General features: G+C 41.6%; 1 protein-coding gene across 2 annotated transcripts in view; it reads right to left on the bottom strand.

Moving 5' to 3' along the window:
• ldlrad3 (low density lipoprotein receptor class A domain containing 3) overlaps nucleotides 1-6,940 on the bottom strand; it is a 90,728-nt gene extending 83,788 nt beyond the window's left edge. For both annotated transcript variants that reach the window (XM_086110103.1, XM_086110104.1), the window contains exons 1-2: nucleotides 6,818-6,940; nucleotides 5,529-5,962 (exon numbers count right to left, since the gene is read on the bottom strand). In XM_086110103.1, the coding sequence (XP_085966229.1) occupies nucleotides 5,529-5,571 (43 nt within the window). In that variant the 5' untranslated portion in view covers nucleotides 5,572-5,962; nucleotides 6,818-6,940. The remainder of the gene's footprint in view (nucleotides 1-5,528; nucleotides 5,963-6,817) is intronic.
• Nucleotides 6,941-16,460: the final 9,520 nt, after the last annotated feature.

The raw sequence follows: 16,460 nt of genomic DNA, 5'->3' as shown, positions 1-16,460 counted from the left end.
TATTTTAGCAGAAACATATTTCTCAAGCAAAAATAGGTCATCCATTGAATTCAATTTTATATCAAACCCAAAAAAAGTATTTTATCTTCAATGTGCCATGTGTTTTATCATTCCATATTTCTCTCTGCTTTTTACTGCTCAAAGCATGCCTTTATCGTCTTGCTTATTATGATTGTGGCTTCATAGATGCAATGATGTGAGGCTGCTGCAGTTTAATTTCCAGGTAGAGGGTGTTTAAATTCTAAAAGTGCACAACAGTAAATCACTTCATGTGAGATTAGTGAGATTTGACAATGAGGCAGAGAAATTATGCAGGGACTAGCTACCTGGTAGGGTATGGTTACAACATGATATATAACATTTATAAAACACAAACCTTTTGTGCAAGTTTAGTTCATGAGCGCACAGCTACTGTACTGTCCATGGATTCAGATTTTTACTAGGAATATCCTGATCATATTTTTTGCACTTAGAGTCCAAGCCACCTGCTTTTGAGGATCTGCAGAACCCGAATCCTTATCTGATATCTTGGCAATGTAGCGGATTAAAGAGAAAAAAATGCATCCACATTGTCTTCGTTTTTTTTTTATTTTATTTTATTTTATTTTTGCTTTTGCTTTTATAAAGGCCAATTCTAATGCCTGCATGAATACATTATCGTAAAAAAGTGAAGTGACATAAGCTTTGTCGTGAGCGCCTAAATGAAGAGGAAAACACTAAAATTTCTTGGACTTGGCCGATCATTCCAATCATTTCAAAGATTTATGTGAGCATAAATATGTCAACATAAATTTTGGTGACCATTGATCGCAGTTTTGGCACATTACACAACATTTAGATTCCTACGTATAGACTGTCATGGTGTGTCACCGTATGGCAAGTGAAGAAGGACAAACCGTATTTTCCACACTAAAAGGCGCACTGGATTATGAGGCACACCTTCAATGAATGGCCTATTTTGTAATTGTTTTCATATATTGGACGCACCGGCTCATAAAATGCAATCGACAATGCATGCACTAGATAGAGCTACGCTCAAGGAAATGCAAACATAAGCATCAGATGTCAGTACAAAGACGTACCTGTATTTGTTGAGACTGTGAAAACCATTAATAAAGTGTGTGTTTAAAAAAACAACAACAACACAGCTCTCCTTTTTTCGGAGCTGCAACAAAAACTTGAAGCACCGACACAGTTCACTGAACCAACAGCAAGTTACAACATTGACTTGATAACGTTGAAATCTCTTCTTTCAATTATATACCCATTTTGATATCTTACCACAATAATTTTCCAATCCGTCCATTTTCCAATCCGCTTATCCTCATAAGGGTCGCGGGGGTGCTGGAGCTTATCCCAGCCGTCTTCGGGCAGTAGGCAGGGGACACCCTGAACCGGTTGCCAGCCAATTGCAGGGCACACAGAGACAAACAACCATCCATGCTCACACAGACACCTAGGGACAATTTAGAGCAGGGGTGCCCAAAATATTGGGACCGATAATCGACTTTTCAATTAACCTACCTCCCGCGATCGACCCGTTACCGCGCACGCACATACACACGCACACCATGATGAGCAACAGTCTGACACGGAGGCATGCGACGCACTTTTGCACCCTATGAACTATCATAGCTCACTCGTATCATTTTAAAGTGCTTCCCTCAGCCCTCTAGATTCCTATTCTTTGCCCATGCCCTTGGTGAATTGTACACGAAACAAACTCTGAATGAGAATAATGATAACGATCAAAGATATAGTGCAACAGCTCTGATCGTGATCGACTTGGGACCAGTCCGCCATCTACTGGTCGATCGCGATCGACGTGATGGGCACCCCTAATTTAGAGTGTTCAACCAGCCGGCCATGCATATTTTTGGAATACCCGGAGAAAACCCATGCAGGCCCGGGGAGAACATGCAAACTCCACACAGGGAGGCCGGAGCTGGAATGAACCCAGTACCTCTGGGTACCACTGGACCACCGGGCCGCCATAATGTAAATGTTGTGTATGTAAATGATAATACTTGCTTGCAAGGCACCATTCAAGATGGGATCAGCAGCACTAGGCGAATACTGTATATGGAGCTAAGCACGTGCTGTCTGTAGGGTATTAATTTCCCCTCTCCCCCCATTTCCGCCATGAGTTTCATTGCCTCAATGGGGGAATTGACCAAAATATGTAGTCTTGTTGTAATTGGCTGCAAATTAATCGTTTGGATGTGAGTTTGTGTACGCGTGTATGTTCTGGTAGCACTAATGGATCACAAACTGACTGATTAAACAGGAGGCATCCAGTTCGTGAACAGAATACTGTACAAGTATTTTGTGTCGCCACCCTCATTTTTATCTTTCAGATAATAAATCAAGAAACCACAAAGCAGATTGGTATTTTGTCAGTCAATTCATCTTGTCTGATCTGATCACCTTCGAAACTGCACAAAGCACCAAACCACAAGGCCAAGTCTGAAATGCAATGAAAAGGAGACCTTTTCATTGCAAGATATTAAGAGAAGTATAACGAAACACGGTTTATGGTAGGTAACAGAAATTGTTAGAGTTATATGCTGTAAAAGATGTTTACAATGATTAAATAGACTGAGACAATGGATGTTTGGAGCTGTGCAACTCTTTAAAGACTGTGCAAAATGAACATAAGTCTGCCTAACTACTTTAAATCAGAGACAGCTATAAGATTGAAATACAAACTACACAACAAAGTAAACTGACAGCACTCCTTATTTGAGGAGAGCAAAATCCAGCAAAGCATCTCACCACATTATTTACCAGCAAAAATTCACAGTAGCCGCAGAGGTACCAAAGCACTGTACATTAAACAGAAAATAATAATAACAATGCATTCCAAAATAACCAAAGTAAATCTTCTTCTCCATTCAAAATACACCAAAGCTCCCTTCACGTTGGCATTTCACACATAGGAGGTGCAGAGTTTTATTCCTTGTTCTGGCACATTTTGTTTAAAGCAAGGGTGCAATAAAATTGCATTGGTCACCTGTGAGTTATGTGGAGATTGCACTCAATTAAACCAATGGGGGTTTGTAACAAGCGATTTGGACCTTTACACATGCATTTTTCCCCCTCGATCAGGCCATTACAAACGTAGCATCCGAGCGTTTTACTCTTGGCATGACTGATCGAATTACACTGAACGCAACATTTGCATGAATGTAAAAAAGATTGGTGATTCTTGGTTTGAGTGGTCGTGCCTGGAGGGATGGACGGATTTATTGGCGCAACAACACTGCTCAATGCACGTTGCCACAAGTACAAATGATCATTGAAATCTTGTGAGGAAACCCTCAAACAAGCTTAACAAACAGAAACTGTGTATCCCACCAAACGTACGTTATACTCCAGCCTTGTTACTCTACTACAGTGACAAGATTTTCAAAATTAAAATCCGTTAACGTCTCCATGACGTGACATCATCTTTGCTGGACATCTCCATGAAATTCAGAGAAAGAAAAGTGTCGCCTCATTTCATCACAATAATTTATTCACCTCCTGCATCGCTCCTTAGTCGATATAAGACTACAAAAAAAAGCGCACCAACACATTGCATCATATTTACTTCCAGAAACACTGCCGTGGTTCTTAACTTGGGTTCGATCGAACCCCAGGGGGTGAATCGGTGTCAGGGGTTCGACGGAGCCTCTGCCATGGAGGTGTGACTGTCGTGATGGTAGGTCATTAGATTTCAAAAAACTGATACTTGTGTTTTGAAATTGTATTTTTCACCAGTGAAGGGTTCAGTGAATGTGCATATGAACTGGTTGGGTTTGGTACCTCTAACAAGGTTAAGAACCACTGTATTAGAGGATGCATTTGTTTTTGTAATGTCAACTAGAACATAAAAAGAGTATGTTTATTAAAAAATATCTGAATCTGGCATCACGTCCTGCTGTGTGAACATAGCCGAACATCTAGCTGTCAGGATGAATATCACATATAAATGTAACATTCTACAACTCACTCATTTTATGCGGACTGCATTCAATTCATTCAAAGCTTTGGGATCCGAGGCAAATGGCCCAAACAATTGGCTTGCTGACTGGACTTAAAAGAAATAAAAACAGAATGCCAGGATGGGACCTGCGTTAAAGTGGGAAAAAAACAATGTGGCTGGTGAAATCTACTGACACTCGAGATACTGTAGAAGGCTCAAAACCGAGACTGTCCTGGTTAAATGTCTAGCCACACTATGCTTTACACCTGTATTAGATGAAATTATTGTTTAAATAACATTTAACATGATTAAAATGCTTTCTTTTCAAACCATTTTGCTTTCTGAACATTTTTATATTTATTGATTTATTTTACATTCATGTTACTGTCGTTGCAAAACAAATCTGAGCAGTGTTAACTAACATTCTTGTGTTGGTGTTTTTCTAAACAAAAACAAAAGAACAACAAAACAAAACAGTGAGAAGACAACACTTAAAGCACCGGATTGATAAACAATCTCCACAGTACCACCCCTAATCGAGATATAAACGTTTTTCCATGTCAAATAGCACTAGCTTAAGGCATTCAAATGATTATCTGACTAAATCTGAAAAATGGGTACAATTAAGTGTACAATGAAATTGAAAGCAGCTCTTTCTTCATTGCAAAATGTATTTAAATTATGAAAAAATAAGCAAAAAATTAGAATATATATAAACCATAAGATATATACAACGTAAAACATTGTAATGCAGGAAGATAACGGTGGCAGAGGTTTATTGTATTAGTATTGTCATAAACGACACAAATTGATTTATTTTGTGACGTTTTGTTTTGCTCATGCAGACCATGTTAGCTGTCATTATCCTGTCAAGTTTAGCTTTCAGCCAAGCTGTGTCCAGGGTTTTTTTTTCCTTCTCAGTGCAAGCTCCTTTATTGTGCTAAAATATCAAAATGGGTATATAATTGAAAGAAAACACATTAATTTAGTATTGAAGTAGATTTCAGAGTTTGCACTTGACTACTTTTAAATACATTGTTCAATCCATTTTACTTTTACCAGATTTTTTTTTTCAATCTGTAGTTGTGCATAGATAGGTACAACTTTTGCGACCTCAACTGATTGGAAAATCAGCACAAATGCAGTCGAGGAGTCAAATGCCAAGTGTCCCGTTATGAGCCCTGGTGAAGCCGCCTATGTGAGCTCTGTAATGGCCCGGCTGCCATGGCCCACTCGGGAAACAGTTTGTCAGTGGGGACGCCGTTCACAGCAGCCTCTAACTCGTTGCCGTAAATCGCACACAGGATGGCAAGCGTGGAGGGTGGCTTGAACGCGCCTGTCGCTCGTCACTCTTTAAAAAAGGACCTCTGAGCGAGCCATATGCGAAACTACACTATGTTGACGCTAAAGACGCACATTCATTCGGACGAGGTGGATCAAAAGTTCTTCAGTTTGTCGGCGGAGAGATACATTCACCACGTCGCCCCCTCCTCTTCACTCTCTGCTATCCCCCCGCGCATCACCCACCATTACGAGTACGTTTAAGTTTTCAAAAACTTACCAATTGTTCTCGAGCCGAGCAGAATGTACCAGATCCACATCATATGCACTCCTTTCCCCAGAGACCTGAGCTTTCTGGCCGAAAACTGAGGGTGAAAAACTTCCTCGGCGACGCTCTCTGCCGCCTGTTGGACTTTAGAACTGGAACTACTTTACCACCGTCCGAGTTAAAGAGAACATTTTTGGCGTTTCGTGGAGAAGTTCTCGTTGAGATGAAGTAATGGCGTTCGGGTTGGGGAGATGGGGGCAGGCTGAATGTGGACGGGTCTTCGGGGTAGAGCCTAGCAGGCTGAGGTCGCTCCTGTGTTGTTGTTCAAAGGCGGAGGCGGAGACAGAAAGCCGGCTGCAGGGGTCGGCCTTCTGGGACGTCGGTTACCGAACTGTGCTTCGGCTCGGGACCACCAACGGCCCTTCCGAGAACGCGCTTCTCTGTCACTACGGTATAAAATAGAGTATATTGAATAGACAGTTAACGCATCTGATGAAGCAGCATCACCACCTCCACCCCCATCTTTTTTTCCATTAAGTGACGACAAGATTTTATTCCTCTGAGCATGAGACATGATTTACAAACATTAATAATGACCAGTCTCATTCAGACAACACAACATATTCACACATAAATATCGCGTAGCTGTAATGTGACAGTTTCAGAAAAAAATGCTATCAGATATCAGGTACATTACTTCCTATTGGTCAATCAACATTGACATTGGTCACTCAACATTGACCAATAGGAAGTAATGTACCAACCAATCGAAAGGTGATGTAAGACATGTCACACTAAGCAGCAAGACTCACAAAAATTCAGATGTGCTAGACTTTTGTCGTGGTCATGAAGCGTCCCAGACACCTCACAAACAGTCGCTGAGTATGTCACATCACATGGGGGACAACACATCAAGACAACTGAAAATCGACGTCGAGACACTACGTTGGTCAGTGACACATTTGTCGGCTCAAAATCGGACGACAGTATTGTAGTCTCATGTTGGCGTTAGCGAGTGTGGTTAAAATAAAGATGGAGGTCTGACGACTACAGTTTGGTTCGGCTTGAAACGATAACAGACTTACAATGACGGACTGGTGGTCCTGCTGCTGGCGAATGACGAATAATGTAGCTGCAAAATGTATCGACACGCCCAATTCTGATGACCAAAAGTGAAAGCACGCAATGGAAACACAAGGGACCTCACCTATTGAAGCTCCCCTTTTTATCACTGAACCACAGCTGTGTGCAGGGAGGCAGCATGTCTTCAAAAAAACAGCTCCATTTGATTGTGTGCTCACCTGGAGGCATGGGCCCAATATTAGACTTCTCCAGCTTACTTTCTTCCTTTAACGCTGCTTTATCAAACCAGACTCAGGCAGTCCCAAACTCCCCGGGATGGCCATGTCATGCATGCCATGAAGATTTTATTCATCTATAAAAAAAAAAAAAAGAACAGCTACCTGATTTCTTCTGGAAGTTAACCTGCAAGGCAGATAGACTCACGAGGATACAGCAGGTGAGTTTTTTAAACTGTGTAGCAGTCCATCTGATGTGCAGGGTTATCTGCGGGGGTATGTCTACCAAAGGGCCCCATATATTTCATTACATTTTGACGGGTGCTGATAGTGTGTTCTGTAACCGCTCTTAAAAACTCTGTGCTTGGCAGATATGAATATTTTAATGATTGCCAGAGGTAATGATGGCGGAGTGTGTTCAGCACAAATCTCAAATAAAATCACCTGACAAGTGAAAAAGTAAGGCAAAGCTCTTAGATAAAAGGGAATAAGGAACTTCTTGCAGAACTGAGGTGTAACTATAATGGTGAAACTTCCAAAGTCAAAATTCCCTTGAGTTGAACAATTTGGACTTCAACTAAAATGTTTGGGAAAAACGTCAAATAAAACTGTGTTCAATTCATCATCATGTCATCACAATGTCAGTTAACTCCAAGAAGAGAACAATATCTAGAAGCATTACAAACACTAAAGAACTTAGTTAGATAAGAATACATACAGTGTAGTTATTACCTTTATTTAAGAATGAAGATGTCACTGGGTACATATTAAAAATCGCACTATATTGATATTGCAATGTGCAACATCCATGTCGCATCCTGCATGTTTTTCCAATTTCGTGCAGCCCTACTTTAGAATGATTAAAGTCATAATGTATGGTATCTTTGAGTGTCACTTCAGTATCTCAAAGCCGGGGCAAGTGTCCTCATTTTTAGAAATCAAAATATGGTCACCCTAAAATATGTATGTCGGCTGTATTTCTATGGCTTGACGGTGGCGCGACAATCGATCTGGATCTTTGATATCCTCGCCAATCATGTCATGAGTGGAAAAACTGCGTGGATGTGGCACATATGAACATTTGTGTCACTGTTATGGAAGAAGTGGGGCGGGGCAAAAGTTCAGAACATTGAGTCCGAAGACATATTATCCGATTCATTCTGGAGACTCAATTAAAAACAAGCATGTTCAATAATGATAACCGATGCCATACACCCATCTATTGTTCGTACCGCTTCTTCTCACTAGGATTGCGGTCGAACGCCTTCACAGTCAACTTATCTTCTTAAAAATGATGACCTATTGTTCACATTTCTGACTTATTTTTTGCAGCTGATGTGGCTCACATTCCATGTGCTATTTAAAATCACGCTGCAACTAATAGGCGATTAGTCCATGTTTAATCTGCCTTTAAATAGATAGGATAGACTCTCGCTGCTCAACGGGATAAGTAGAATATTAAATGGATGAATGAAATACCTTTTTGAGCTTTTGGAACGACAGTCCCATGACATTATGTCATAAGGACTCCGTACAACCAAGATGAAGACTAAAGACACAAATTTGGACCGGCACACTGTTAAGTTTGATTTTCGATAAAAAGCAATGTCCTGATCAGATGGTTGCCGACAAATTGACTCATTACAGGAATGTTAAACTGTAATATGAAAACCCCAATTAGAGGCCACATGAAACAAATAAATAAATACTTGTTACACATGACAACCGAGAAAGACTTTGCCCGTGGGTGAGTACTGACATTGAGAAGGAGACAATTTGAGCTGGAGAAGTATAAGACTCTACTGTTTGTCTTATGGCCCAAGTTGCAAAGAGAACCTGTGTGTGTCAAAAATAACACTCGCAAAGCAGCATGTGAGGAAGCCAGGATAAAGCGGTTCAGAAAATGGTTGGTTGGATGGAAAACATTCCATTGATTTAATGCCTTTTTTAATGTGTTCATTTTAGCGATACTAAAATGACATTAAAATAATTTTAATTATTTGTTATTCATTTAACATGTCAAATAATAGCATGTATTGCTGCAAAGAAACATTCTGTAACCTTGGCAATAACTGTAGCCAATGCAGCTCCATCAATTTATCTAATGAGAGGATGAAATGAGCCAGGGGATGGCAGTAATGCAAGTCATGAGAGCTTCAAGGTGTCACGTCCTTGTCACGTCAGACTGCACTGCACTGGGCTAACTATGAAATGCCAAGGCCCCATGAGGCCTGGAAATGGAAGTTTCACTCACTAGAGCGAGACTCCTAACATTCATCTTACATTTATTAACCCACCTTCTGATATAGAGGACATCTTTGTTCAGGTGCCAGGGAGCGTGCAAGGCACAGAGCAATAGAGAGAAAAACAGGAAGGAGACACCGTCGTCTTCCTTCCAATCCATCAAATAGTGACACAGGGTTAGAGGTTCCTCGTGGAAATCTAAAGGCAAAAGTACTCTGTGAGTTTATACAGACACGGGTTGATGACTTGTTTCGCTGGAACTGCACACTTTGCATCCTACCATTGACCCGACATCCATACTTGACTACTTGGTCGTGGCAAAGATGGCGTAATGCACTTGTTTTCAAGTTTATCTCCTCCCACCAAATAAAATGATGACTTTGATGAGAAATATACAGAGCGGGTCACACACACACACACACACACACAAACAAAATAAAAAACATAGAGATGTTTCCCACAGTATAGCGATCAACATCAACTTCCTTTGGCAGTCGCTGTCAAAGCTGATGAAACCAGAAAGACATCACCAATAGAATTAAAGGAACGTGGAAACACTGCACAATGCGTGCGCGTGCGTGTGTGTGTGTGTGCGTGTGTGTGTGTGTGTGTATGTGTGCGTGTGCCTGTGAGTGTGTTTGTGTGTCACACAAGTATGGAAATGATATTGATTTGGGATTTCAGAGGATCTGGCCAAAAAACAATTGGAGTGAGACATGCTTGAAGCATCACCAATTACTATCTTAATGGGTCTGGACAAAATTATGTACAGATAGGAAGAAGTTACATGACTAACTATTTTCTCAATTCTGTCACAAAGTACTTTACAAAAGAAGATTAAAACTGACCATCGATGAGATTAATTTAAAAAGACAGGTAGAAATGCACAATTAAAACAAAGTACGCTATAAAAAAAGGAAGAAATGTTATATACATGTTTTATGAATGTCAAACCCACTCAGAAAAAGTATTGATGGATACGCTATTCCACCTAGAGCCGGCTGATTCCTGAATCACCGGGGCAAACAATTCAAATCTTCTTACAGAATGAGGAGGAATTGTGAGTCTGATGTCTCTATTAACCAGAGTCTGACGAGTTCTGTGGCCCTCTTTTGGTAAGAATACAAGGCAAGTTCACAAAAAGCAGGAGACTCGAGATGATTTGGGTGCAACGGTACCCAAAAACAACAACACAAGTGACTCAAGTGAACTGTATCACTTTAGTGAGTGCCCCAAATGAAGTTTGCCACCACTAATTCCACAAAGAGAAACGCTATCACACAGAGCTCTCAGCAACCTCATTAAGCAACCAACAAATCATGCAAAAGATTGAATACAGGTGACCAAGTGCAATACGAATCTGTAAAAATAAAGAGAAGGAAACATCACGTTGGAATTGGCGGAGTAGATGGGGGTGCAGGGGGTGTTGGTGTATGGGGCAAAGTCAAGAGATGCTCACAGCCAGGTTGATTTGTTTTACGGCATCCATTGTGGCTTGCCTTAGCGCTAAAACCTACAGGCGGACTTGTTTAGTCCACACTTTAATGGGCCAATCATTCGCTGCCCGCTTGCCTGCCTTGAGAGTAACCATGAAGGTACAAAAGCTGTCATGTATGTTGATGAGATGGTACTACAGGGCGATGGGATGGCATGTAGTATAAGCATATGATTGACGGTTCTGATCTGTGAATTGGAAGACAAGAAGCAAAAAACAAACATTTGAGAAAATTGACTTGTGAAAAGACAAGAAATAAATAGCTTCAGATACGGATTCCGCACTCATGTGCTTTCGATGCGTTTGTGTGTGCAAAGGGAGAAAAAGGAATGACAATTTTATGGAATCAAGTGTTTGGTCAAGGGCACGGGAAACTGGATTATGGTGGGGTTAGACAGAGTTTAAGAAACCACATGGAGAGGATACGATGAGCGGAAATGTTGAAAAAGAGACAGCTTAGTGATGGTGACTGATTTTGGCAGGAGGAAGTTGTGCTCAGGAGGGTTAAGAGTCAGCACAGTGAGGGGTCAGACAGCCTTGTCGAAAACGGTAAGATCTGCAAGGCTCCGGGATAACAAGCGGTAACGCCACATGGTTATAGCTCACGCCCTGCTGCGCTGTGCTCTAACTAGAGTAGCCATATGAGCGGGGAGGGGCTAGGAGAGGGGGTAGGCGGCTGGCTGAAAAAGGCCAGCGGAGCGAGAGCAGAGAGCAAAACCTTTGATTGTCATGACTAACCAAACCAGCTCAGTGCTCACTGCTGCTGGGCTCCCAGCCAGAAAAATGCCATGAAGTGAGTTGATGTTCAAATACGAAGCCCAACACCATTTGCCAAAAGCTCAGGCTTTGCTCTTCTGTTTCGAGTCAGCTTTATTTACAGACTCTACAAGATGAACAATAAGCAACAAAGTACATATACACAGATACACCAAGAGAATCACAAGAAAATTCTTATTTATGAAAAAAAAAACCCTCATACAAGAGGCAATGTATGTTTTTATTTTTGGTTTTATTATTCTTCCTTTATTTATCCAGGTAAAAAAATGGGGGATTAAAATACTCTTTTCGATCTCTTCTACCTAGAATCAGGGGTGCATTGCAGCACTTAACCCAACAAGTACCAAGCGATTGCATTGTTTAAGTCATTTTTCCAGTGCAGATAAATTTGTACATTTGATTTCTTAGTAAAGCCATCCATCCATCCATTTTTCAATCCGCTTTATCCTAACAAGGGTCGCAGGGGGTGCTAGAGCCTATCCCAGCTGTCTTCGGGCAGTAGGCAGGGTCCACCCTCAACTGGTTGCCATTCACGTTTACAATCACACCTAGGGACAATTTGACGTGCCCAATCAACCTGCCATGCATGTTTTTGGAATGTGCGAGGAAACCGTAGTACCCGGAGAAAACCCATGCAGGCAGAAGAACATGCAAACTGCACACAGGAAGGCCAGAGCCAGGATCGAACCCACGACCTCTGCATTGTGAGGCCGACACGCTAACCACTAGATCACCTGGCCGCCCTTAGTAAAGCGGACAGAGGTTGATATACAAAGCGTATGTTGACAGTTTTGGCCAATCGAAGAGTAAATTCTCTGACAGTTGTCGTGTGAGCGCAACCATTCATAGCAATCAAGTGGACCAAGGCGACTTGAAAAGATAAAAGCAAACCCGGGTGCATCACTTCAGTTGAGGTGTGTGAAAATGACAGCAGAAAGAGTAGGAAAATTACAAAATGATATCAGTCAAACCCTGTAATTGATTGATTGGAGACCAGGTAACTCTCCATTTGTTGAACATCAACTGGGACAGGCTCCAGCTCACCCACAACAAGCGGATTGGAAAAATAAAACAAAAACCACCATGGTTCTTTTCGTCAAAGGATCAAAGCAGTTTTGTTACTTGGTACTTTTGTGAGAATCGCTGTCCACTTGCAGCATATCATTGTGGTGTCTGCAAAAGAGGCACACCTAGTGCATCCAATTTTTAATTTTTTTTATTTTTTGCTTTTATGTGCCACTATATGGACACAAATCCAGTCCATCGTCAGCATAAATAACCCAGCAAACAGCATTATTGTTTTGTAATGTTCTTATCCAATTGCTTTCCACTAGGAACTTTTCGTTCCAGTCTTAAAGATGTCAGTGTGAATATTCAGTGAACCGCGATCAAATAGACAAGATTACGCTCACAAATTGGCCAGCACCCAAAATGCACCACCAGAGTATTGTGGGACACATTTTTGAATGTCTGAAAAGCGCTACTCTAAACCTCTCCCAGAATGATTCAAATTGTGATATTGCAACGACAGTATGATTCTACAACTCAGCTACAAAATTAGCCCTTTGGATGCAGGGGGAATGAAATGGCAGGTTTCGGCAGAGTATTCCCATCCTCCCTCCGGTGTGTCTGCGCCGATGGGGGTTTCCAGCCTGCTGTCGAGAGTGAGGAAATGTGAGCCTGGAATGAGCAGGGCTTTGTGGTTTCTAATCCTCAAAGGAGGGGAGGTGGTTCTCTGCACGCTGCCACGGTCAGTGCCCGAATTCCGGCAAATGTTCGAGCATTGCTTCCAACATAATATTCAGTTCCTTTGTGCTGATACTTTGGTATTTACAGGCTTGAAGTGTTTTCAAAAACAGCTGAAACCAGCCCGTTCATGACATTTGATCAACTGCTTTTCATTGCCCTGATGCCTTCAGGAAACACACCCAGTCATCTTTAATGTCAGATTGAAAGGAACTGGGCCCGACTTTGCCTTCCGGTGGCTGATACAATCGAGAACATCTCAATAAATAGGATTGCTTGAGGCGACTAAGTCCAGGCACGTGCTAAGCATGACTTTTCTTTATAGGGACAATCAACAGAAGTGAATGCGCCTTTAATAAGAGCTATTTTAATACAATTATCATGGTTCAATCCAATTTCCCCTCAAAAATACTGTACAGTATCAACCTGGAGCATGAGGTACACAGATTACACACATATCCCAATATATAGTATTGTAATTAGCAACGTTATTCCGGGATATTGCTGTCCCTAACTGTGAAAAATGATGATGCATCTCAAGTCTATTACACAAATGGGTTGCTTTTGAAATGGTTGCACCAAAAAAAAATAGTAATAATAATAATTGACAACTTATATGGGTTTATTTTCGATTAGATATTTTGTAGGGTTTTATTTTGCATACAAAAAAATAAGTAAAGATGAACCATTCACTAATTTTCTCCTGCTTATTCCATTCAGTGTCATGAGTGAACAGGAGCCAGTTTTAACTACCTGAGGAAATTAGCTTAGTGGGGGGGGGGGGGGGGGAACCACGGATGAACTTGGAAACTAAAAATTGAAAGAAACAAAATAATTTTAATTCATTCATTTTTCAGAGCCACAGAATGAAATAAAATGAAAAGTTATCAAATATATTTATTTTACTTTCAATCTTCGGGATGTGCCACCATTTAAAAAAATTGATATACAGGTATATTTATATGATATTCATCTAACTGGCAACATTAAAAATAGCACATTGAAACCATGAAAACTCATTAAGCATGGAAGAAATAAGTCCGTGCTGGCCTGTAATGACATATACTACACATATACGGTACAATACTAGACTTCACACAATAAAAATTGTGGAGTCGTTCACAATCAGCGAGTTCCAAAAAAAAAAAAAAACAATCACCTAATCCATCCATCCATCCATTTTCCGAACCGCTTGATCCTCACTAGGGTCGCGGGGGGTGCTGGAGCCTATCCCAGCTGTCTTCGGGCAGTAGGCGGGGGACACCCTGAATCGGTTGCCAGCCAATCGCAGGGCACACAGAGACAAACAACGATCCACGCTCACATTCACACCTAGGGGCAATTTAGAGCGTTCAATCAGCCTGCCATGCATGTTTTTGGAATGTGGGAGGAAACCGGAGCACCCGGAGAAAACCCACGCAGGCCCGGGGAGAACATGCAAACTCCACACAGGGAGGCCGGAGCTGGAATCGAACCCGGTACCTCTGCACTGTGAAGCCGACGTGCTAACCACTGGACTACCGGGCCGCCACCTAATCAATCATAAAATTAACCCATCTATATTAAAAAAAAATGTTGCCTGGACAGTCAACACTCGCAATTTGCAGGGGAATGGGACCAGGCCTACCCACGAATAGCCAAAATGTACGTATAAGTGTTGCTCAATGAAATTCAATGGGGAAAAAAAACAAACCCTAAAAATTCTCCCCAAAATGCTGATAAGCAATCACTACACCGAAAATAGGATTGGGGGGCTCCCCCCCTGACCCCCACCCAACATGAGAAAAAAATGAACACAGTTCCAAAATATTACATATGAACACTGCGACATGACACCTTTTGAAGGTCAAAAAAAGTGGGCATGAGCACGAGTAGGAACACACAAGTTAGCTTCTTTAGATGAAGTGCATTTACAGCAAAAAGTAATACATTACCCTAACCGCATTGATACTGGGGTAATTGTGCATCCAGACTCCATGGCATTTAGGTTCATTTTCAGCATAACTGAAAAAGCCATGACCATAAATTTTGTATTCTCATTATTCCTCTCCCTGCTGGAAAAGCTTCCATGGAGAAAATATTCTTTGTAGCTCGGCCGTGAGATGCAGAATATGTGAATAAAGAGATGCTCACTCACGGAAATAAGCCGATCATTTCTTATGAATGAAACCACACACACCTCATTTATCTGCCATGCATGTCCATGGTAATGGAGATAAAATAGCCCCCTTTGAGATGATTAGAAGAGATTTTAAAAGCTTGCCCTTTGCGGCTGTAGATATGCATCATAGAGGATGCAGAGAGCTGTCTATTGCAACTGTTCCGAAGGAATTGTACTAGCACGTTTGGAGAGCGTTTGATTTTCCGTCCACAGGTAAACAAAACATTCCTAACTACCTTGGGACAGCTCTCACTTCACTGTCCTGTACATTGAGAGACTGTATAGGGTATTGAGGCAGTCAGCTGAAATCGGAATATATTCATCTCAAACCACTGGTAGCCAGCACTAAAATACAAGAAATCGCAAGATCTTAGGGCACAGGAGTTACATTTAGAAACACATTCAATCCATTAGTGTGACAGTTTGTGCAATATAGACAGTTTGTCATCTCTAATTTGGCAGTCCACCAAACATATAAAATGTTTAAAAAAAAAAACACTTTTAGCTCCAGTATGTGTTATCTAGAAAGGGCAGCTCTTTTAACCGTTGCCTCTTGATGCAACCCACTCATCCTCCCTCCCCGCAAAAACTTGAAGGATTAAGGAGGGTACAGCGTGAGAGATAAGAAGAAAGTGGGAGGTGCAGCTATGACGAGAGGGAGGCTCGCACTTTCAAAGCTGTAATTCATTAATTCCCCCAAAACTTCAAATAGTGAGATGTGATAATTTATTTCATTCATTCATTTTCCGAACCGCTTCATCGTCACTAGGGTCGCGGGGTGTGTTGGAGCCTATCCCAGCTGTCTCCGGGCAGCAGGTGGGGGACACCCTGAACCGGTTGCCAGCCAATCGCAGGGCACACAGAAACAAACAACCATTTGCGCTCACACTCACACCTAGGGACAATTTGGTGTGTTCAATCGGCCTGCCATGCATGTTTTTGGAATGTGGGAGGAAACCGGGGAGAACACGCAAACTACACACAGGGAGGCCCGAGCTGGAATTGAACCCGGTACCTCTGCACTGTGAAGTCGACGTGCTAACCACTCGACTACCGCCCTGTGATAATTTATTTATTTTAATTTTTTTTTAGAATGTGTGTATTTTAAATTTGTGTCTCAACATCACTCTATTCAATGTAATTCATCTTGTTCCTCCCCATATGAATCTCATCATGGACTAGTCACCACAGGGGAGCAGGGATGCAAGGACATAAAGGGCTTC

The sequence above is a fragment of the Hippocampus guttulatus genome, chromosome 4 (genome assembly GCF_054856545.1).
Source record: "Hippocampus guttulatus isolate MCC_2025c chromosome 4, RoL_Hgut_1.0, whole genome shotgun sequence".
NCBI lineage: Eukaryota > Metazoa > Chordata > Actinopteri > Syngnathiformes > Syngnathidae > Hippocampus > Hippocampus guttulatus.
The sequence above is the reverse complement of the archived record's forward strand: the minus strand, read 5'-3'. Positions and strand labels throughout refer to the sequence as shown.